This window comes from Genypterus blacodes, unplaced genomic scaffold, assembly GCF_046128005.1.
Source record: "Genypterus blacodes isolate CSIRO-AG114 ecotype Tasmania unplaced genomic scaffold, CSIRO-AGI_Gbla_v1 ptg000020l_1, whole genome shotgun sequence".
Lineage (NCBI taxonomy): Eukaryota > Metazoa > Chordata > Actinopteri > Ophidiiformes > Ophidiidae > Genypterus > Genypterus blacodes.
The window spans coordinates 370,477-394,647 of NW_027466833.1; the positions used below are offsets into that span (position 1 = coordinate 370,477).

General features: G+C 47.0%; 2 protein-coding genes across 7 annotated transcripts in view; one reads left to right on the forward strand and one right to left on the reverse strand.

Annotated features, from left to right (window-relative positions):
* The first annotated feature begins 454 nt into the window (after nt 1-454).
* Nucleotides 455-17,871, forward strand: zranb1b (zinc finger, RAN-binding domain containing 1b). The gene is made up of 10 exons (XM_076141715.1): nt 455-819; nt 1,932-3,021; nt 6,838-7,025; nt 8,270-8,423; nt 9,176-9,247; nt 9,652-9,850; nt 10,154-10,274; nt 10,640-10,769; nt 15,093-15,322; nt 16,018-17,871. Exons 2-10 carry the CDS (start codon nt 2,028-2,030, stop codon nt 16,234-16,236), a joined length of 2,307 nt encoding a protein of 768 aa, XP_075997830.1. The 5' UTR covers nt 455-819; nt 1,932-2,027; the 3' UTR covers nt 16,237-17,871.
* Nucleotides 17,872-20,638: 2,767 nt separating this feature from the next.
* Nucleotides 20,639-24,171, reverse strand: part of ctbp2a (C-terminal binding protein 2a) — a 53,677-nt gene continuing 50,144 nt past the window's right edge. For 2 of the 6 annotated variants that reach the window (XM_076141749.1, XM_076141747.1), the window contains 4 exons: nt 23,929-24,059; nt 23,655-23,782; nt 23,446-23,569; nt 20,639-22,222 (listed from right to left, as the gene is read on the reverse strand). In XM_076141749.1, coding sequence (XP_075997864.1) covers nt 22,039-22,222; nt 23,446-23,569; nt 23,655-23,782; nt 23,929-24,059 — 567 coding nt within the window. In that variant the 3' untranslated portion in view covers nt 20,639-22,038. Of the gene's footprint in view, nt 22,223-23,121; nt 23,245-23,420; nt 23,570-23,654; nt 23,783-23,928; nt 24,060-24,171 lie in introns of those variants that run through there. The other 4 variants (XM_076141750.1, XM_076141748.1, XM_076141752.1 and 1 more) reach the window with 3 other exon arrangements.

Below are 24,171 nucleotides of genomic sequence, written 5' to 3' on the forward strand. Positions count from 1 at the left end.
AATTTGCAAAAATATTGCCGTCTTTTGCTTCGTCCCTATGCCCGCAACTCGAACGATTAACCCCGCGGTGAGAGCCGCTACTCCAGCTGTCATGCATTACTGCAGACTGCTTGCTGCAGTATTTTTACGATGACATCACCCTCTTATCCCCTTTGAGGCCACACCACGTGGTTCAACACAAGAGATGCAACAAATTAGGACGCTGCAATTAAAGGCGCAACCCGTCCATTTGTGACAACCTGGGCTCCACGATAAGAAGGGAAACATTCTGTGCGCTCCATTCTTGGGTTGTTATTGCTGCAAACGCTCGGTTTGCTTTTGTAAAAGCCCTTTAACAGTTAGAACGAGAGACGTGGGATCTGATTGGTCCGTGTGAATAGATACAGAAAAATCAACCAATCAGCTCGCCCGGCAGATTCAGGTGGTAAATCCTGTTCCTGCCCGTGACTGTAACACGGCCCAGGCTCCCTGAGCGCTCCGGTAGTTGGTGTTGTGCCCCCGCCTGGCCTGCCTCGCTCCTCCCGTGCCGCCATTAAAGAATGTCAGCTCGGTGTTTGGGATTTTGGAGAAGGAGGAAAATGCTTTAAAGCGTCCCAGCGCAGCGGAGCGACCGAGGGACGGGACTGGGGGACTGGGGGGCGGGGGTTCCCTCCGGTGGATGCGCGGACATTCAGCTGCCTGCCAAGCAAACGGCGCCCCAGAAAGACGTAAATATGCGGCTAGAGTCGAGCCAGTGAGCGGGAGAGAAGCTGAGCTCGGGTCGGAGCGGGTCTCTCTGCTCCGGGGGAGGGAACGGAGTGTAAACACAGCGAAGCAAAGGTAAGAATGGCGACCGAATTTAATAGTTAAGAGTTAACAAAGGCCTCTGGAACGGTTGGAGAGTCCGAACATAATCCCGTCATGAAAGCTAGCGCGGCTCCGGTGTTTACTCCTGCCTGCTCGGTTGTCACGTCGGGCGGCTCGTTTGTTTACGGGTCGCGTTAGACGCAAATGGACGCAGGAAAGTCGACGACAGCTCATTTGAATGATGTAAAAATGTCCCCAGCTTGTTTATCTGTCCCGACTTCGATGGAGACTGGTTGAATGTAGCGATTTGTTCCTATTTCTGTGCCCGGAGCGACGGTGTGTTGACGGTGTGTTTGCTCACCAAACACGCAGCTCCGGCTGAGTGCACCGCGTCTCACGAATGTGCAGAATGTTACACATGTAAACACACTCTGCACCAGCACTTAGGACAACTTCTCTGCCTTATTCTGCACTCTGGCTGTGTTATAACGACGTTACGCAGGAGGAGAGGCTTCGTCTTGTGTCATGGAGTCGCAAATGTATACAGTAACCGACTGGGTTTAGGTTCCGATCCAGTCCCAATGCATTAGTAAGTGTGTTCTCCAGTCATGCGCCTCCCTGCAGGGTGTCTGGTTTCATCTGTCCTTATCTCCTGTTACCCAGCTCGGTTGTAGGGCACATTTGCTCAGGGTGTGTGTGTGTGTGTGTGTGTGTGTGTCTCTTACTGTATGTGTTTAAAGCTAGTGTCAGGTGTGTTACACAGGCATGCAGGTGTAGTGTTGCACCTGTATCGGTCTCACTGTCTTTGATTTACTTTGCCACAGCGACAGACCAGATCAAACGTCTGGTTAGTGTTTGACAGTCTGCTGCCACCTGTGCACCTGTGTCTGTTTGTTTGTTTGGGGGTTTTGCGTGACCTTCATCACCCTAACCTCCTCTGTTTGAATAGGTAAATGATTCTCTGGAGTTTGGCTCAGACTCTTCGTCTAACCACAGAAACAGAAACACCAATATCAAAAGTGCTCTGATCTGGTTTTCGCTTTGAATCATGGGTAATATGGGTTCGTCTTTTGTCTCTTAGAGGTGTAGTCAAGTGTAATGTTTCTGAGGCATTGTGGTTTAATGACCTGTTTTTCTCCCCCTAGTGTCCCTGCTTGCCTGTGTGATCTCCTTGAAAGTGGATCTGCCGAGCTGAGAGCCCCTCTGAACGGCAGGAAGCTTCCCACAGCGGCCGTGCGACGATGACTGAGCTGGTTGCCAAGTGGGCCTGTGAATACTGCACATACGAGAACTGGCCGTCAGCCATCAAGTGCACCATGTGCCGCGCTCATAGGCCCAGTGGGAGTGCCATCATCACTGAGGAGCCCTTTAAGAGCGGCCCTGCTCTGGATGCAAGTCTACACCAGTGGGACCCCGCAGGCCTCAGCAATAGCCCCTCCCAGGGGGGTTCCAACCTACTTATTTGTCCAGACTCCAGTGCCCGACCCCGCGTCCGCATTGCCGATGTACCCGAGACGAGTAGCAAGTGGTCCTGTCACATGTGCACCTATCTGAACTGGCCTCGTGCCATCCGTTGCACCCAGTGCCTGTGTCAGAGACAGCAGGCTCAACAACAACAACAACAACAACAACAGCAGCAGCACGGGCAACACGTAACCCATCACGGACATCATACCCAGCAGCCACGCAGCCCCACAGAGTCGCCCCAGACCTCGGGGTCTGGATGCCGCTCTGCTCCCCCGGTCCCTACTACAGATCCCTGTGAGGAATATAACGACCGCAACAGGCTTAACACTCACGTACAGCACTGGACCTGCACTGCCTGCACTTACGAGAACTGGCCTAAGGCACTCAAGTGCGTGGTGTGTGACCACCCCAGGCCAAACAGCCTACTGACTGAGCCCATCGAGCTGGCATCAGAGCCCGAGAGCCAACAACCTCGATCCCAACTCAATGAACAGGACAGGGACAACAGGAGGGGTGTTGTTGGACAAGTGGGCTTGCAAGGAGTTGGGGGTGTAATAGGCGGAGTAGGGAGTTGTAGCAGCAGCCAAAGGAGGTCCCCCCCGACCTCCAAACGGGAGTCCGAGGTGAACATGGACTTTCAAAGGATTGAAGTTGCGTCAGGAGCTGGGATTGGGAGCAAGGAGGAGCTGGAGGTGGACTTTAAAAAACTGAAGCAGATTAAGAACAGGATGAGAAGGACTGATTGGCTATTCCTCAATGCTTGTGTTGGTGAGTTGGAAGATGACTTAAGTGAAATGTGTTTAAACTATCCTCTGACTTTTTCCCTTTATAAGGTGGGCAGGCAATGACATAACAGGCTAGACGCTGGACGGCACAGTGTGACCGCTCTGATTCCCCAAATCTCTTGTAGTCAATACGGTTAATTCAAAGTTATTATGTAGTCGTGTCCACATAGTTCTGGTTTGCACCCTATTGTCGCTGATAGACGGTGGGCCTCAGAATGTTCTGCCTTCAGTGAGTGTAAACCTCCCCCACACGAGCAGCAAGTGTCCATCCACCCACACAGAAAACTGGAGAACAAGGAGTAGGAGGTAGGAGGAACATGGTGGGAGCTCTAAGTGATGTCTTTTCTTTCTCTCACTCATTCTCCTACCTCCACCAGGGTCCGCAGAAGAGTTTGCTCCACACACACACACCTACTCGCTCATTTCTGAGACAGACGACCTCATATTCAGACCCGCTGCTCCTCAAAGCAGAGGATGCTCATTAGGTTGGAATGTTGGAGAAATACCTGCAGATAATCAGCTGTTAGTCCTACGCTGGGTCTCTTACAGCATATCGGCATGAGCGGCCCGTCACCTTGGGGCAGTGATGCGAGTCGGCGTGGTTCCTATTCAAGCTTTAGCGCTCCATATGGGTTTGAGAATGTTGCCGGAATCCTCTAATAATACGAGAGGAATGGTGGAGGATTGTTGGATCCCTGTTATGTTGAGAAGAGGCTGATGCAGTTCTAATGTCTGGGATGTCCCTGTGTCATTAACACACACAGCATTCACACACAGGAGGAGTGACCACAGCGCCTAGTCTCCTCAGTGACTCAGTGCGCTATAAATAGAACAAACCGTACAGAAAAAGTAAATAAGAAACAAGTCTGGCACATCAGCACGAACCTTCTCCAGCAGTCTGGACCGTCTCAGACCAGCTGGCGTTCCCTCCATGCCTCCGTGCCTCCGTGCCTCCATGCCTGGTGCTTGGTACATGTTTGGGCATCTGCATGTGGAGACGAAGATGTTTTTCCGCAGCGGTGAGCTAATGCACCGCGTTATTATCCTGGTTATTAAGCCGTAAACAGATTTGGGACTATTCCTGACCACGGGCGTTTTCTTGAGAGAGGTTGAGCGTCTGTGGCATCAGCAAAGTGCCGTGACCTCGTGGTTGCATTGGGCCACAGGAGCTTCATGTTCTGGCTTCATTGTGGCTGAAGCCTGAAGTTTGTGTGCAAGTTAAGTTTGGTGAGTTTGAAGTTGCTGTTTGACTTGGTTCCCTTGCAGACTGGCTCTCCGTGTCTGTACACGGTTACTGGCCTACTTTCTGGTTTGTACACGTTGGGGAGACGTTAGTGCAAGCAGAGATGTAGAGGAGGGGCTTTGCATGTTTCCATGTGGCACTACTGAGCCAAGCTAATCTCTTATTAGCCTCAGCAGGAAATAAAGAAATAAAGCTCTAATGTGGTCATTATTAAGATATTAGTTTGGCTGTAAGTGCTTGGTTTGTTTTTTTGAGTTCTGCTGGAACAGGTCACAGATTTATGATGATTCTGTTTAGAAGCAGCACAATGTCCGCTTCAAGGTTGTGTTTCCAATTAAAATGGAATAGATTTATGTAAACTCGTTTCCTGTTTATTGGAGTCTGGAGCTCAACTTATCATGAGTGGAGGGAAACGGCCGGGACAGGTTGGTCGTCCATCACAGAGATAAGACGAATGGACAATAAGCTACACTCACAAATACCCGTGGACAAGTCAGAGACGCTGGTCCTCCTGATGCTTGTGTGCTTAGTGTTTAGGGGGATAGAGAGAGAGAAAGGTGTGTGTGTGTTCAGAGGAAACCCCCGGTGACACACTCCACGTTGTCCCTCTATGGGAGAAAATCGAGCGAGACTAAAACAAACAGCGTGTCCTCATTATCACCGGCGCTCGGCCTCCTGTCTCCTCTCACACGTGGAGCTGCTGGACTCTTCGTCTGCGTCTCCGGCGCTCTACACCTTGTGTGAAACCTCCGTCAGCTTGCAACCCAGCAGCACCTCGTCTCCTTCAATCGGAGTCAAGGTTCTCTATTAATAACAGCGTGTTGCCTGGCACCACTCAGACCTCCATAGTTCTCGTACTCAATTAATTCAAGTATAAGGGGACAGAGTGCAGAATAGTTGTTGTCAGATTCCAACTCCAGGAATTAGATGCAATAATGTTAAATAATTGGAAGTGAATCAGAGGATGGATGTGCAACGTAGCCAAACGCTTTTGAGGTCACTTCTGGAAGAACACGGAAGCCCGGCGCTGTTTCTCGTCCACCTGTCAGCGGCTGCTACCAGAACTCGTCCGCTGATGAGTCACTCCAGTCACACAATGAGGTTTTGTTCTGGTAAACAGCCTTGTCGTTTCTGTAGATGAACCCACAACATACCGGTGATTTGTACGCCAAGGCAGGCCGGCGTTTACGAGCAGCGCCGCCTAAAAAACCCCGGCGTGACTTTGCCTAATCTGCTGCCTCTGGCCTCGTCGCTGTGTGTAGCTGTACGCTCTGTATTTGCCTTTTGTGTTCTCTTGTAAAGGATCTGTGAGTACAGCACTGACTGCAGGGCTACAGGCACACCCACACTAATGGAGTGCTCTGTGGAAAGTGGTTGCGATCCCTGTCTGTCACACTGTGCTGCTATTGTGTTAGTTTCCCTCTTCATCACTCACTGTGCTAGCCAGCTCCACATGGCACTGCAAGTCCTCCCACCATCTCTCCCTCTCTCTCTCTCTAACTTTCTGTCTCGTTCACACACAGATCATGCTGCCGAACATTGTGTGTGGTCCTTTTGACACAAGAACAAAAGCTCAACAGAGTGTAATGCTGCGAGAGACTGCGACGCGACCTTGTGTGTATGCTAGAAATGGAACGGATCCACGCCGTTACTTTGCAGTATCCAGACTGAATTTGGACTTTGGTTTTCGGTTCATAAACCCAATTGCTAATAACTCTGATGACCTCGGCTCATTTAAGTGCCGGCGCCGGTCCGTAAACGGTAGTAGAACCCCGTTACAGAGCAGCTTTCTTGCCCTTATGCTAGTTGTTTGTAGCTCAGCGTGTGATGTTGCGTTTGGGCGGGCTACAGAGGCCTTCAGGGAGATTTCTCTTCGTCACCATCACACCCATGTTTAAGAAGAGTTTGACTGTAAAGCTCGCCCGCTTCAGACCAGGCTGCGATCCGTCTCCTTCTGTACACAGGCAGATATTTATACCCCGCCGGTCAGTCGGTCGATAGTTTTGTTTACTGGCTGGTGGTTAACAAATTCATTTTTTGTGTGTCGGCGTCGGTTTAGTCCTGCTTCTGTCCGGATCAAACTCCATCACCAACGCCAAATATATAAATATTAAGCAGTCAGTGGCGTCTGGGAGCCGCTGAAGCTGAGCTGAAGCTTCTTCTGGTGTCCGTACCCTATCATTTTGTTGTTTGGGAACAGAATGTCCCCTGCATAATCTTGTTCCCGTCGAGGAGACGCACACATTTTGTATAATGTGAAACAAATTAAGATACGGGACGTGGAGGGAATGTCAACTGATAAACTCCACTCTAAAAACTGAATGAGTAAACTCAGGCACGTATCTGCCTCAGATGCAGATATTGATCCGGATCCGTCCGGAGCCACCGGTGTGTAGCTGCTTGTGTGTGTCTCTGTAACACTCTGACAAATCTGAATTTAGAATCTGATTTCAAGGTCATTTTTCGTACAAAGCTCCTTTAAAATCAACAAGAAATGTGCAATCCTAACACGACCCCCCCGCTCTCTCTCTCTCTCTCTCTCTTTTTGCCTGGCAGGTGTGGTGGAAGGCGACCTGGCAGCGGTGGAGGCCTACAAGTCATCGGGAGGCGACATCGCCAGGCAGCTAACGTCAGACGAGGTGCGGCTACTGAACCGGTCGTCCGCGTTCGACGACGGCTTCACGCTCGTGCACCTCGCCATCCGCTTCCAGAGGCAGGACATGCTGGCCGTGCTGCTCACCGAGGTAAGGAGACGGTCAAAGATCAGACTGCACTTACGTATAAGTTTAAGATGGCCTGCGGATTAGCTCTCAGTTGGAAACGTGAACCAGGACGGCTAGAATTCCCTTTCCGCTTAATTTCCCTTTTTCCGCCTCTTGGATAATAGTTCATTGTATCGCCACAATCCCATCCTCTGCTCCAATCTCTCCCTCCATTGCCGCCGCTGCTGAATGGTGAGATTATGTCACGATTGCAGCTGTATTTGCTTTTGTGTCGCGGCTGATGCAGGCTTTTGTTGTGCGGATCCCTTTAATCTCGACATCCAGCGAGATCAGAACGGCACAGGGGAGACGGCAGGATCTGAGGGAGGAGAGGCACTGATCTCCACATGCGTCTGCCTCTGTGCCGCCTGTAGGAGGCCTCGGCCCCGCTCTCCAGCGCCATGACCTCACCCCGCTTCATTCACTGTTTTTGAAGTCGTCACGTTTTGGTATTGTTTTGCGTTGAAGCGATTAGTTCCACTTGTGCCGTGTCGCCTTGCAGCTGCTGACTGGGAGTGTGTGTGTGTGTGTGTGTGTGTGTGTGTGTGTGTGTGTGTGTGTGTGTGTGTGTGTGTGTGTGTGTGTGTGTGTGTGTGTGTGTGTGTGTGTGTGTGTGTGTGTGTGTGTGTGCTGCCTTTGCCGTCAGCACTCTGATCCCACATTTATTTGTATTCACACACCCGTCCCTCCTCATTCAGCCTCCCTCCCACTTCCTTATCAGAGAGGTGAGAGTGTAACCTGGAGTGAAACGTTAAATCCTCCCCCTGAAAAATGGATTTAGAAGCCGAGGACCGTCTGAACCCTGCAGCAGTATTCTTCTCTTTCCTCTCGTCCTAGAGCTAACCTGGATTGGATTGTGCAGAGTAAAATTGGCTTTAACCCGGCTGTCACGGCACAGGATTCAGCCACACACACACACACACACACCTTTATTAAGTGGCAGTGTGCCTGTGGAGATGGGGGTCAGGGCTTCATATTCATCCATTGGGTTCATTAAAACATAGAGAATGTTTAATGTTACCATCTACTCAGTTTGGAGAAAGATCTTCCTTCCACAAACTCTCTGAGCATCTTTGTTTTGCCATTTTGTTTCTAACATTCCGATCCCGGCACTTCCCCAGTGCAGCGTCCGTTTGATACATTAGTCCTTTAGATATTTGTCCTTTCTCCTGCACACTAACATCCCCCTCTCCTCTTCTTCCTCCTCTTCCTCCTCCTGTCTGCAGGTGTCCCAGCAGGCAGCCAAGTGTATCCCAGCCATGGTGTGTCCCGAGCTGACGGAGCAGATCCGTCGCGAGGTCGCCGCCTCTCTGCACCAACGCAAGGGAGACTTCACCTGCTACTTCCTCACCGACCTGGTTACCTTCACCCTGCCTGCAGGTCAGTCCGCCGTAGCCCGGCCAACACAAAGCCCCGCGGCTCATACCGGCAGCTGTTACCACGGGGACGGCGTCTGTTCCGCCTCCTGCCTGGATCAGAAAGCAGCGGAGGAGACGATGGGCGTCTTTGCATATTTTATTTCAAGGACGCCTGCGTTTCTGCACCGTGACTAAAGAATCCGGTCTGCCCGTCCCACAGCGGCTCGCCAAGTGTGTAACAGAATGCCGGTTGTGTTTACTTGTGGCGTATGAAGTTGCCTGTTGTTGTGACGCTGCGGGAACATAATGCCGCATTTGTCCGTCTCTCCCGGCCGCCTGAAGTCGGAGGCTACCTCTGGCGCCCTGGTTGAGCATTGTTCTGGCAGACTGCGAGCACCAACAGTACGCATCTGTATACAGAAACTGCACGCGCCCGATCCCGTTTCTGTTGGACTCCGTTGTGCGGACTTGTGCTGCTACGGTTCCATCCTGTCGCTCGGTGCTAAGCTAAGGATTTGTTCGTGATGCAGAGCGTTCAAGACGGTGCAGACGTTGGCTTCTGGCCACAGCAGAGAGCAACTCTGGCCCCACAAAGTCAATGCTTTAATTTCTTTTAGCCAGAGAATAAGCTTCTGTTACAAGAGCCAGTGGCTAAAGAACAAAACAGGGAGGCTGCAGTTGAAACGATCCTCTGTCGTTCCAATGCAATGATTGAATAAATGTGAGATGTAGACTTTCCCCTGCATCCATTGTGCTTCCTTCTCCTCTTTTCAGACATTGAGGATTTGCCCCCAGCAGTCCAGGAGAAGCTGTTTGACGAGGTTCTGGACCGAGACGTCCAGAAAGGTGAAACATCTACAGTCACATCCACGTCATGATTTAGATATCCTGCATCCTTCACTGCCCTGCTTCAGCGTGAATGAGAGAGAAACACAATCCACACTGAGGGTCAGGAGGAAAAGCTGCTGATTTTACTCTAATATTGAATATTGGCTATATTCAGTTACAGCTGTGTAGTTTCAGACTGAATGTTCTGCTCCTCTGTGTCAATCTGTCTGTCATCAGAGTCGTCCTACCACCTCCACTCTAATCAGCCTCATTTAGTTTGAGGGATTTGTCTGGTCCTCACTTAATGATTGCACTTCCCACACACACACACACACACACACACACACACCTGCATTTCTCCCACAGTGGCTTTAACGTTCTATCTCTGTCCTGTAATAAATCTGGATCCTCTTCTTCTCCAGAACTAGAAGAGGAGTCTCCCATCATCAACTGGTCCCTGGAGCTGGGGACGAGGTTAGACAGCCGCCTGTACGCTCTGTGGAACCGCACGGCCGGCGACTGTCTGCTGGATTCCGTGCTGCAGGCCACCTGGGGCATCTACGACAAAGACTCGGTGCTCCGCAAGACGCTGCACGACAGCCTGCACGACTGTTCTCACTGGTGAGATTACAGATTACAGATTAGAGAGGGGGGGGGGGGGGGGGGGGGGGGTAGAGACGAGGTTTAAACCGTCCACTGCCCAAAGAATGTAGGAAGTAAAGATTCTGTGGTTCAGGGGCATCGGTCTGGTTTTATGGGGACCTGAAACTTTGCATGACTTGAGAGTTCAGCCAGAGTTGTGGGAGATTTACACACTCTTCCTCTAGTTGAACACGCCACACGTTCAAGGAAGGGGGGGGCATGTGACGCCGTCGGCCGCAAAACTAATTGTGTGGCTTTTGTGCGTCTGCCACCGGCACGCAGGTTCTACACGCGATGGAAGGAGTGGGAGTCGTGGTATTCACAGAGTTTCGGCCTGCACTTCTCACTCCGAGAGGAGCAGTGGCAGGAGGACTGGGCGTTCATCCTCTCCCTGGCCAGTCAGGTACGAGCTCAGTCGAAGAAACCACACACACACATTCAAGGAGTATTGTGCCGACACTGTAATGTGCCTTCAGTGTGACACAATTATGATGAATAAATGATGGCGGAAGCTTTAATGCTCTTACCGCCGCACGCTGAAGGAAACCTGTAATGCTCTCTCTCAAAGTGCATCCTCTCCTCAGCACTCCACTGCCTGTGTGACTTCAGTGTGTGGGTGTACCGTTAGACCTCATACGGGTTGTGAACGTACAGTTATTGTGTTACGTTATGTTGTCAAACTGTATTTAGAGTAGACTGTGGTAACCTGGCATGAGGTGGTGTGTGTGTGTGGTATTGACTCTCTTCTCCCCTCTTCCTCTCTCACAGCCGGGCTCCAGCTTGGAACAGACCCACATTTTCGTTCTTGCACACATACTTCGTAGGCCAATCATCGTCTACGGAGTGAAGTATTACAAAAGTTTCCGCGGCGAAACGCTGGGGTACACACGGTTTCAAGGTGAGAGTCTTGCACGTTGCACGCAGGGAGTGTTACTCCCCGTTTCTCTGTACATAGAAATGCCAGACTTCCTTAATAAAGTCACTGAGTCTGCATTGTGAACATTACTGTGATACTGCTACTAGATTGATCCGTCACTAAACTGCATCTGCATCATACCGTATAGTGTGTGTGGGCTGTTTTAGTGCTGTTTACAAATTTAAATATTCACACACACACACACACACACACACACACACACACACACACACACACACACACACACACACACACACACACACACACACACACACACACACACACACACACACACACACACACACACACACACACACACACACACACACACACACACACACACACACACACACACACGTAACTTGATCCAGTGAATGCAGAAAGCAGGGTCCACCTTTACGGCACGCAGTAAAAACTGCGTGGCTTTAATTTGCCTGCCGACTGAGCTCCTGCAAGGGACGATGAAAGATTTCAGCGAGGGCCGGCTGCTGGCGGTAATGTAATGCCCGACGGAGGGACGATTTACTGATGCCAGAGGCCCAAAGGAAAGGGGGAGACGTTCATATGGGCGCCTAGAGGAGAGGGGGGGATTAGTTCAGTTAGAACACAAAAGGGTGGTAGAGGCATGACTTGCCTTGATGTGTCACTTCCTGTGTAAGCTTAGCAAATAGTATTTGTGTCTCACACACACACACACACATGCACACGCACACACACACACAACAACTTTCTTTAAATGTTTAATTGAACATAAAATGTCAGAATCCAAAGTCCTAAATAATAAACAGCAATAACAATACAGTATTCATAAAACAACTTGTCCGGATGGAGAAAGTGTTTTAAATGTTTGTACATTTCCACATGTGTGTAGTAATGTGAACTCAACTGACTCACTAGCCACAGGTAACTCAAAGACAAAAAGTATACAGGAACATAAAGAGTTAAATTCGGCATGGACAGATGCATCTTTCACTAACAACAATACAGGAGAAATAATACTAATTAAAAGAGAAATGATAAAGAAATAATAAAAGCAAACACATCTTTCACTAACAACAATACAGGAGAAATAATACTAATTAAAAGAGAAATGATAAAAGCAAAGAACAATCAGTACAACAATCAACATAAGTAATGTTCGAGGACATTTCCAGAACAAACACGCAGCGTTTACTGAAAAGCACCAAGCTGGAGATCAACGTAAAAGAGCGACACTGCTGCGGAGAGCAAATAGCATTTAAAGAAAGTCGTAAGTTCACCGTTGGCCGTTCACAGATGGAGATTCCATGACCACCATTTGGAACGACAGTTGGAAAATCACCTTTGTTAAACGCTGATCTGACACTGATGTGGAAACGCTGCATCTTAGTGGCGGGACACCGTCACTTCACGGGTCACAAAATCGACATGCATTGTGGGAAATTTAGTTTATGGACAATGTACGCTGTTTAAGTTTATTTTGCTCTCGCGGGCCACATAGAATGACGTGGCGGGCCTGGAGTTTGACACATGCGCTCTAAAGGCCAAAACACTGGTGCCACCAATCTAACAGCAATGACGTCATTTGACAATTCATATCATAAACCAAGGTACCTACCATAAAATGAAAACAGTTGAAAGTCACACGTATACATTACTAAGTTATACATTTCAAAACAATATGGACCTAATGTAGAACAACAATACTTACTCTAACTAATGATACCCATCCATTATCTATTATGTCCCTTTACAACTCCTTACCACTGTCTGATAAGAGAACACTCTGCCCCATTGTCTTTGTTTAGATCAATAAGGTATATCTATCTATCTATGGCTTCATTTCTTATGCAGGATGACCAACTTCAAACATTTAAGAAAAGTCTTTTGAAGGTCCATGAGCTATTAAAGCTTGATCATATTTCTTGTTCCTCCTTCCTCCTCAAGTCGGGCCCCTGGCATTGCTTCATTGCTTCCGGCGCATCACCAAAGCAGGGGTCCATCATCAATTCAGCCTGCCCTTATTTGGATTCATCCAAATCGGCGAATTTCGCTCTTGCGCCCCTTTTCTTGCTGATCTTATGGGCCGCTCGCCATACGTTCGGAATGTTTTGAACACTCCCTCGCGGACATCCCTTTGTGGCAGCTGTGATTGCCTTTGTTGCTTTACAAGGAACTCCATCATGTTGTGGCCTCCTGTGGCTTGGACATTGTAATTGATGTCTGGTTGAACCCCTGGTGGGACCTGATGGTATATTGGTTGTGCTGCAGCTGGTTGTGGTGGATGGTGCACCATTTGTGCAGCTTGTGGGGGTTGGCTGTACGGTTGTGGGTGTGCACAAAAGTCTGGTGCATGGGAGTAAGACGCTTGCATCTCATCGTGGCGTGGACAGTTAGGGGTATTAGGCGAGGCTCTGCCTCCGTCCTCTTTCATGCTTCGTATCCTTTGCTTTAGCGTGTTGCCAGAAACGTCCGCTGATCCTTTACGGCCTTCAAAAACTTCTATTCTTGCGTAGCTTTCAGCTAATGAAGTCGTCAACTCCAGCACTTCTTTTTCAGCCTTGATGTTGGCCTCTTCACGACTTCGCTGATGGTCTCTTTTCAGAGCCTCATGACTTCGCTGGTGGCTATAGGTAGCTTCTTGCTGTTTTGAGACAGCTTCTTCCAGCTCACACTGTTGCTTCAAGGCGGCTTCCTTCGCCTCAAGCTGCTGCCTTGTTCTCAGTGATGCCACACGTTCCCTCAGAATTGCAGCTTCCAGCTTTATTTGAATGAGTGTTGTGGCTCGTGATCGACTCACTAGAGATCCACAGAGGCATTGGCAGGTATATTCGCCGTGGCCGCCATCAGGCTGCAGGATGCTGTCAGCCGATCTTGCGGCGTCTTGTACTGCCTCCATCCTTGCTGGTGTGAGTCCTTGCCTTGTTGTCATCCAAACCTTGGTTGCATTTATAAAGTCTCCGATGGGAAGCATATCCTTTGAAAACTGGCTCCCGTGTTGTTGTTTTTCATCTTCGGACAGGAGACCTTCAACATCCAATTTGGAGTAAATCAGCTCATTTCTAGCCCGCTCAAATTCATTTTCCATCATGTACGCTATCCTTTCCACATTTCGATCATCATCCTTTAATCCCTCCACTTCAACAATTTTCCTTTTTAGGGCATTCCATTTACCTTCCATTATTGCCATGCATTGTTGCAATTCTTCTGATGCTTTCCCTGTTGCGTCTTCCTGTTCAGCCATCTTGTATTTGTGACTGAAAGTTTTTCTGTAACTTGTCTGGAGGAAGGCCCCCTTTGTTGTTACCGTACAATACTTCCAAGATGTATCCCAAAGGAGGATCTGCCGTCACCAGACTCTCTTCAAGGCCGGAGCGACTTTGTTGAAGTGTTGGAAAAGGTCCTTTGTGTGTTCAAAACCAGCGCTTCCAATAGTGTGGTCACTGAAGAACAAAAGCCTTACTTAAATAAATGATACTGGTGTCATCATATTAATATCGATGGTGTCATTGAAGAAATTGTAACAGGGGTTGATGTCATCTTAACTAGGGGAGTCACAGCAATGACATCACTTGTACATTGAAGTGTGATGCCAGTTTAAACTTAATTGTACATTTCAAAGTTCAAAATTTCAAAATAATGTGGACCTAACTTTGTACTCATCATCTAATTCCCCTTTTGGCTCCTATAATTGTTAATGGTGTAACACAAACAAGGAGTTGGGAGGAGCCTAGCTAAAGCAGACATCATGAGGCGTTTACTGCCAGTGGCTCTTTACACTCACATGCACATCTGAGGGGGTTTGTTATCACTGGTGTGTGTCTTGACAGTTGTAATACGATTTGGATGTTTTTGAAGTTAGTCAGGGTGATGGGGGATCGGGTCATAGGGAACTTCACTATACATCTGTTGTCTTGTTCAGCCTGATGGTGGCTTTGTAACCCTTTGCTGTTTACCTCTTATAAGGTTCTAACTTTTGAGCGGCTTGTTCTAGAAGCAGAAGTTCTGTGCGGTTTTCACATCTGTCCCTATAGTTTCAGCTCAGTTGTCACAAAACTTCACATTTAGAAATTTGCTGCCAAGGTTTAGTAGCACAGGAGCTCTGAACAGGTCCATTCAAAAGCCTACAGAAGAAGGAACACCAAATATCCCCCCAAAGAATGTTCCAAGTTTTAAAAAAGAAAGCAATATCAACCTAGTTTGGACGTCATTTTACTGAAAATCACAAAATCCGATCGAGTCTGCGTTGTACTAGCTTAACTTGTATTAGCTTAAATGAAATGTTTACAAAACATTTCCCTAAGCTCTTGTCCTTTCCCTCTGCAGGAGTGTACTTGCCTCTTTTGTGGGAGCAGAGTTTCTGCTGGAAGAGCCCTATCGCGCTGGGCTACACTCGCGGCCATTTCTCAGCACTGGTGGCCATGGAGAACGACGGCTTTGACAATCGCGGCGCAGGTGCTAACCTCAACACGGACGACGACGTGACTGTCACATTCCTGCCGCTGGTCGACAGCGAGAGGAAGCTGCTTCATATTCATTTCCTGTCGGCTCAAGAAGTAAGGAACCTTCCACCATCTTCAGAATTTAAGCTGCTGGAAATTCTCAATAGCCTGTGGTCAGCCGCGTCTCGGCTAACAACACGGGGTACAAACAATCAGGCCATCTCAAACACACTGCGACTTTATTTATGAATAGAATTGACAGGACTTGTTCCTGGTTTTATTCAGGTTAGCCGTGGCCCTCAAGGGAAGCCAATGTCCAACACTTTTGTCCACAGTGAAATAGGTCAACAGCTACTTTGATGGATTGCTAGGAAATTTGGTGCAGGCATTCATGGTCCCCAGAGGATGAATCCTCATTGGTTTGATGATCTACAAACTTTTTATCTAGCACCACCAGCAAGGCGAAACGCTTGAATTCATGACAAAATGCCAAAAACATCAGGTTCTTTGTGTTTAAAGCTTACAAAATGTAGCCGTTGGCATGTTTCACTAGCCTACTGTAGCGATTTGTGATTAGCATGTTGAATTGCTAAAAGCCTACCGTGCCAAATGCATTTCCCGTATATTCTTGATTCAAGGTGAAAATGTGTATAATAATATAGATATATATGCACACACCTAGACAGTGAGATGTGGTTTACTGGGACCACAATACAGGTCGCTTAACCTCGCTAGACAATGACAGTATATGTTTTCATTCAGTAGCACACATACACATGAGTGACATTGCTCCTTTCTCTTCCGCTCAGATGGGAAATGAAGAGCAGCAGGAGAAGCTGCTGAGGGAGTGGCTGGACTGCTGCGTGACGGAGGGCGGCGTTCTGGTGGCTCTTCAGAAGAGCTCCCGCCGCCGCAACCACCCGCTGGTCACACAGATGGTGGAGAAGTGGCTGGACGGCTACCGACAGATTCGCCCGTGCGCCTCTTTGTCCGACGGTGAGGAGGACGAAGACGACGACGACGAGTGACAAAACTGAAAGCGGGGGGAGGCCGTCCGTGGGAGAAGGAACCCCTCCCCCAACCCCACCCCCGCAAATTTTACAATTTTCTTTTGTTTTTGTTTTTATCCTTTCCTGACACGGACAAACTGTGAAAGCCTTCTGGTGAGGACAGGGTAGGGGAATACAATCCCCCCTGCCACCTCCAACTTCTGGCAGAAGACACTGTTACCCCTCCAGTACACACACACATACACTTAAACACATTCTCCACTTCACTCGGACTAACCGGAGACTGACACACTTCACTGCTGCAAACACAGATTGGGGGGCGATAAAGAATCATGAGTTTACGAACGCTAACGTCTTTTTGATTTTAAGGAAAAATGAATCTTTATTTGTAGATGTAAATGCATGTGGTTGTTTAAAAAATAAATAAAAAACGTATCAAGGAAAATATACCAGCATTGATTCTAAATCAACACTTTATATGAGTTCAATAGAGGCACTGACAAAAGCACACTTCCAAAATGTTCTTTGACATTTTTCCAGTTGTCAAACAGGTGGGCTTGTTTAGCATTTTGTTTTTGAATGGGCAGGGACAAAGCCAATATTGTTCTCTTTGGGTCGGGAGGCCCTGAAAAACCAGAGATTGTGTTATAATGAATATGACTTTAATCCTTATTACTAAGCACTGCACATTTATTAAAAAACATTTCTATATAAATATATAATTGCTTGAACTATGGTCATATATGAAGCTTCTGAAAAAGGGACGTTTTCCCTTCACAAGTCAAAGCTACAGTCGCTAAGTTTTAGCACACGGATCATGTTGGATCTTTAGTTTACCTTCAGACTGATCTGAGAAGTCGTGTGTGTGTGTGTGTGCGTGTGTGTGCGTGCGTGCGTGTGCGTGCGTGCGTGCGTGTGTTTTTTTTTCCTCCAAACTTATTCTAAATATTTATTGTTTGGAAACTTATTTGAAATGATAAGAGCTTTGAATCTTTGTATATTTTCTCTTTTTTGTGGTTTTGTTTCATTATTCTTTCAGTTACGATGAAGACATTTTGTGTTGCACAGAAACGTCGCTGTGGGAAAACAAAACAACCACAACCACCAGTGAAAAGTTTACTTGCATTTGTGTGCGATTCTTCTTCTAGTACCTCAGTTGGATGTCTAAAACCTGGTGCTTTCTTTGCAGACGAGCGGGGACGCATTCAACGTCCACCCGTTACACCGTCTCCCGCTCCCCCTTTGTCCCGTTTTTACCGTGGCATACCTTATCCAGTTCACCCTCATGGTACACAGCCACAGCTCTGTAATGCCTATTTCTTGTCACGTGAAACCATCTTTATGTTCCGAGTTTGGTCCTAGTGAGAGACTGCAACACATAAAACCAAAGTTGACAAAAAAATACCCTCGCGTCGTCGATACTTTTTGCCGTGAAAGATGTTTTTTTTCTTGCCATTGCTGTACTGTAACTTCTCTCATTTCATTATAGTCATACATGTTTTGAGCATCACCTGTATGTTGCTTTGTATTTATGCAATAGTTGCAATTGTGACTATGATGGTTTGTGGATTTAGGCCTGACCTCACTATACGAAGTGTACCACAAAAGGACAGGTGAATATGGAAAAAAATAAAGGAAAACCTTTTTGAATGTCCGACTAACACGTTTTCCAGTCTCATTTTCTTCAGCTCTTCTGTCGGCTGCTCCCATTAGGAGCCACAACAGCAGCAGCACACACAAACACATCTGTTTGCATCTCTAGTTATTAATCTTGTTTTATGTAACCACATTAAACTACAGTACCTTAGGAACTGCAGTAAACCCTGGCTGATGATGTCATTGCTTGTTGTACTCTCTGAACCCGTAGTAGTCCCATTGATAAATAATTTGCATGTTCAATTGTACCTGTAGAGTAAATGTATTGGTACTCAATAAGTACTTGAAGTTGCATTGCATTTAGTTTTCTAGCTCCCTCTACTGGAAAGAATTGTTATGACTGCTTTGACATTTGTCAGCCACCTGGGTGAATAAACCAAAATATATCATGGTTTCAGATATCTCATGTATATATCCTATATACACACATCCTATTTTGAAGATTTTCTCAGCCTTCCCTATGTGTGTGTATTGCGTCTTGTTAGAGTGGAGGCACGTTGAAGCTGATTGGCTGAGAGCCACACACTCTAAAATCAGCTGATGGAAATTTCCACTTCAAAAACATGTTCAACACAAATTTCACACTTCACAAACAATACATACAAATATAAATGTAGTTTAGGTTTTGGGGTTAGGGTTGACTTGTTCTTTAAGCAACAACTGCTCCTGAATTTGACTCATTTAGCCCAATTTTCAGCTGAGAGAAAACCTTACATCTTTGTCAGCTTGCCGTTTCTTTGTTACTATGTGGCCTTTTTGGATCATAATACGTCCTTTAGTTCAGGAAGTTCTACTGGTTCTGGTGGTCCAACCCGTGTTCAGGTAGGAGTTACTGTTTTGCATGAAAGGAGTTGCTCCACATGTGGTTTTTAGGCATCATCTACCTTCAGACTGACTCAGCTCTGTGTCTCTGCTTAATTGGCTGTTCCTGTTTATAAACATTCAGAAGCTTCAAAGAATTTGAGCTTTAGCTTTCACTCAAACTGCTTCTAACTTCATCCATTCAGGTAGAGAAATCATTCAGGCTTCAATCTTTCAGGCACTGGTCCAGCATTAAGAATCATTAATGTTTTTTCAGATAACACAACCTCAGTTTTCTTAAGGTTCTTCAGCCATTCCCTATTAAAGAAAATTCCTTCAGGCCCTTTATACTTTCAGGACCTTCTAACTTTTTCATACTTTCAGGTACAGAAACCATTCCAACATTTTTCAGGCCTTCAGCATAACCTTTCAGCAATTGCAATCACAGTGCATTTTCTTCAGGAGATGCATTTGTAGTTTTAATTGAGCTTTAATGGTCGTCTGATTTCCCCTCATCTGACATGGTGAATGGAGTGTGTGTTGAAGAGTTGGACGGTTAGAAATCCTCCTTTTTTTAAGCTTGTTTGGGCTTTTCACAATGCCTTTAACTTTAAGTTGGTGGTGTTTGTCCTCTCTTGGGACGCACAGACCCCCCCATGGACACGCCATGTTCATCTGGCTCATTTTTGATAAAGTAAAACGCTTTCATTCTTTTTGGGTCTCTCCCCATTCCCTTCATGTCCTTTTTCATCCCATTTCCTTCATTTCCTTTTTCTCCCATTTCTTACCCGTCCCCAGTCCCATGACCCAGTATCAAAATGAGCTTCTTGGCTCTCATGTGTTCCTTATATAGACTCTGTTGGCCCCGCCTCCTTTGTGGTTAATTGGTTCCACCATGTGTTCTTAATTTGTTTGCCTCCATCCTAACAAGATCATTTGAGCTTTTCATGAATGAATTAATCCTTTTACTTTGAGTTTTATCTGATTTCCTGCTTCTTAGGTGATTTTCCAGTTAAGTGTGTGTTTCTCTTTTCTCCAGTTTGGTTTATTTCTTGGCTTCTTCTTTGATTTCTCAGTTGGGTATGATCCTTCGTTGGCTCTTACTTGGGTGAGTGTTTGATTTTGATTCTGCTCACCTGTGGTTCACTCTCCCACACACAGGTGTTCCAGATGAGCCTGTGATCGGTCCTGTGCTCTAAGGTAAGTGTTTCTCTAAGGTTAGTGTTTCTCTAGTCTTAGAGTTAGGTTTGGGTTTAGGTGAATCGGCCTTCCCAGGAAATGTGCAAAGCTTCGTCTAAATCCAGGTCCAAGCAGACGGCTACAGTCAGCGTAGACGAGCAGAAGGCACATGAAAAGAAAAGACCAATGGAGAATAGAGGAGATGGACACTTCATACATAACTCAAGCTGATTCGCACAATATTTTGTATACATTTTATTGAAAAAGGCTTAATGAGCTGATTGATTGCTTGCTGTTCTCTTGTTTTGCACATTTTCAGTGAAGATTTGATTGAAATTGAAGTTATTTGTCTGGTGATTGTTTGAGTGACTCAAGTCTATACTGTATATAGATGGGTGACACATTGTGGAACATGTGACTTTGTTGTGTAACAGCTTGAAAAGTGCTTGAATCTGAGGTGATGTAAACAAAGGAAGGCGTACAAACCCTGGACATGGAGGTGAGCAGTGTGTTTCTTCTTACACATTAAAAAGCAGAGCACAGGTTTCTAAGTAGACCCATAATGAAAACATAAACACGAGAGTCTGCCCAACATGCCTGATGGAATAGAAAAGGATTCATTTCATTGTTTAACATTTTCTACAGTTCAATCAATCTTTACGTATTTTTTTTGAATGCATAACTTATTTACCCGATGACATTAAAGAACAGTCAGTGATTCTCTTTGTGGCACAGTTCAGACTCAGCTTCACCTGAGCGCCGACACAAACGTCCCACAGCGTCGTCATTAGAACAGAATGGTTTATTTATTGTTTCCAGCTGCACTGTATGCTATATGTTCACCTTGTACAAGAAACAAATACAAATACTCACACTAAAAACCAAACCATCTGCTAGCAGCCTTCTCTTTGCTAACGTATCGGGGGGGCTGAACTTGGGACGGATTTTTTTTTTTGCTGCTGCTGGCGGAGGGCACGGCGCCTCCCAGAGCCCCAGCTGGCTTCCATTAGAGCAGAAAACAAAGAATAAACTATAAGAGGGAGAGGCCGGGTCACATAAGACTGTGATTATAAGAACATTTAACAAGGCAAGAACAAAACTAACAGGACTGAAAACCTTCCAAACATCAAAGAAACATACATTAAGATATATAAAAAATACCACAGTGGAGAAACAAAGTGGAGCAAAGCAATAATCCGGATTTTTCTTTAGTTTAGGTTGAGATTCCAATACATTTTGGGGGCAAAGAAAGGCTTTTTTTTTTCCTGAGACATTTCTATTTTTCCGAAAACGTTCCCGCCCGTCTGGCTTGCTAGCTGGCGTGGGTCCTTGTGGATGTGGACAGATACTTGGGACGGGGTTTAGAACAATAACCACGTGTTCCCTTCACTAGAATTGGATAAATTACAACAGCAATATTTAATAATTGAGGCGACAATCACTCAACAAACAGGGACTAACTACAAATGGTGGCAGTTTTTGTCGATTTTTTTTTCTTTTACCTCCATGGGTCAAAATATTCTTTGAGGAAATAGAAAGCGTGTCGTCTCCTCGCTCCCACAGCTTCTCCTCTACATTCAGGGGCCACCAGCACAAACAAAGGGGTCCAGATTCTGCAGATCCTGCTGGTGACGTCATCTGATTCTTTTTTTCTTTTTCCCCCCTAACCGTCGGCTAAATAGAAGCAAACATAACTGTGAATCCATTCACTTTCTCACACTGAAGAACAGAAAGACAGAAACCCAGACACAGAAGGAAAGCATCAAACAAAAAGTTACACAAACACATTTGAGCTGAAATGGTGACAGGAGGCTTGAGTCCAGCACATCCAGCCATGGTGTGGAGCTGTGGGCGTGTCCCCCAGCTCGTGGTAAAACAACAAAAATCACGTAAATTGATGGAAAAAATCTAAATAAAACAGATAAAATGGGGAGGGAGGGGGGGGTAGTTCAAATCTCCGGCGCATGAGTTTGTTCCCAGCTCAGGGCGGCAGAGCACCACGAGTGTGTGTACAACGTCCACTGTCCTCACTTGGGGCTCGGCGGTTTCATATGAAGGAAAAAAGTGTGAAACGTTGCCCCGCGGGCAGTCTGCTGGTCAGTTTCAGCGTAAAGTGGGATGGTGGAGTCGGGTAAAGTTTGCGTGGGTTTTCTTTCGGCCCCCCCCTGCTTGGCTACAGCAGTCCTATGGCTCAGTCATGTGCTCTCTCATGGGGTCACCATGTTTGGAGGGTTGGTTGGGGGATGTGGCCTGTGACGGATGGGTACCGGGGGGCAGGGTGTGGGTGATGGGCACTCCTCCGGGAACCAACCCTTCCATAGGCCCGGGAATCCCACCAGGAGCGACGCCCATCATGCCGGGAGGGAACCTGCACACGGGGACACCAGGGGAAGCAAAGCAAAGCAGAACGCGGTGAGATTTACGTCTTCTGAAACGACACAGAACTGAGTTGGTTGCTCCGGATGAAAGGAATAATAAATAATCGGCACTCGATAAAAGACAACGACGAATATAAAATGAATGACAAAGCACTCATACAGCATGGAGGCAGTAAATGAGTGTGTCAGAAGTGCTGATCTGGTTTGGGAGAAGAATTTAAAGCAACACGCCAGAGAGTTGACAAAATGTTCTCAGGAGATTGACATCCAAACTGGGTCAATGAGATATTTGGCGTTCAGTCAGTCACCGGGTCTGAATACATATTTGAACAGACACTTATGGTACTATTGGATAGGAACTCATTAAACTGAACCTATTTGTATATAATTAAACTGCTCAATGGATCCATAATGGTCTTTACAATACAGACTACAGACCTGCTAAGTGAGCACCAAGTCTCTCAACTATGCCTAGTTCGAACGTAAATCTCCCAAAACCCAGTGAATTTGGTTAGGTTACCAGCGTCTCACTACAACGGTGGAAGGTCAAAAGGTCAAAAGGGTGACTTAGAGATGAGAAGGTCCCAGTTGGAGGAGGAGAAAGAGACAGAGGCAACATGCCGAACACTAAAACCTTCCTGATCTCTAGACCTTTACGCCTCGTCTTACCTTCTTGTCGACGTTTTCTAGTCTTAACTGTGTGTCTAGCATTCAGGATGGGGAGGGTTTGGGGGTCTAATGAGGGCTGGGTGGGCACAGTGTGGGTGAATCGGGGCGTGTGAAGCAAAAAGAGACTACAGATTCCGACATTAGCTCTCATTGACAGTGTTGTATGTGTATATATTTGTTTGCTGGCCTGTGGACCAGCAGTTTCATTGTATTCATTTACCTTGTTGAGCATTAGGTATATAATTTGTCCTGCATTCCCCCCGTTGCTATGGCCTGTACCATGGTTTGGTTCACTCGGCTGTGTGAGAGAAGCAGTTCAGTCTGGTTGAGACAATGACCTAAACTAACAAGGGAAACACTCATTTGGGCCAAGTCCTTCCACAAATATGCCACAAACAATCCAGGACCCAAGCCAAAATTCAGGAAATTGAATTTGCGACAGACATAAATACTGCATATAAATGTGTAGAAATGAACATGTGGACTCCCCCGCTGCTCAGCGAGGACAGACAGGTGAACCGTGAGCCTAAATCCAACTCCTAACCTGTAGGCGGCGCCATTGATCTCGGGGTGAACTTGCTGCTGCGGTTGCTCCATCATTCCCCAGGGCGCCGTGGTGACAAAGAACTCTTTGTTGACGCAGTTTCGTAGGCTGTCGGGAATACGACCTGCGTTGGGCAAGAGGAGTGTGTGAAGCACTGATCTCAATGATATACTGTCTGTGTAAGTGTGTGTGTGTGTGTGTCTGGATACCGGTAATAGCTCGGCGTATCTCCGTGGCGGCGGCCTCTCTCATCTCCAGTGACGCCTGCTCGCTGTACCAGGCGGTGTGGGGGGTACAGATCAGGTTGGGGGCGTCTTTCAGAGGACCCTGGGAAAAACTGGACGCCAGAGAGACGGACAAGAGACGCAGACAGTGAGGATGGGACATAATTACTGAAGTCTAAAGCCTGGCTACTACAACAAGCGTTACAGCTACGGCATGAAAGCCAACTGGTCACATCTAGAGACATGGAGTTCTCCTCACCTGAACGGTTCAGACTCGTGGACGTCCAGCGCTGCTCCCCGTATCCTGCCCTCCTTCAAGGCCTGAGCCAAGGCCTTCTCATCAACCAGACCTCCTCGTGCTGAGTTAACCAGGAAAGCACCTTGACGCATCTACGCACACACGCACACAGATTATTGAAATCCTTGACAACACAAGTTTTGGAGCTTTCATGGGTTCAGAAAGTCTCTGATTCAAAGCCGCATTCAGATTCTTTGTAAGGAG

Excerpts from the sequence above, each read along its gene's own strand:
- zranb1b (XM_076141715.1), top strand. The coding sequence starts at position 2,028 with ATGACTGAGCTGGTTGCCAAGTGGGCCTGTGAATACTGCACATACGAG. Across the intron at positions 9,248-9,651 it reads GGACCGAGACGTCCAGAAAG|AACTAGAAGAGGAGTCTCCC; the intron begins GTGAAACATCTA and ends CTTCTTCTCCAG. Across the intron at positions 9,851-10,153 it reads CTGCACGACTGTTCTCACTG|GTTCTACACGCGATGGAAGG; the intron begins GTGAGATTACAG and ends ACCGGCACGCAG.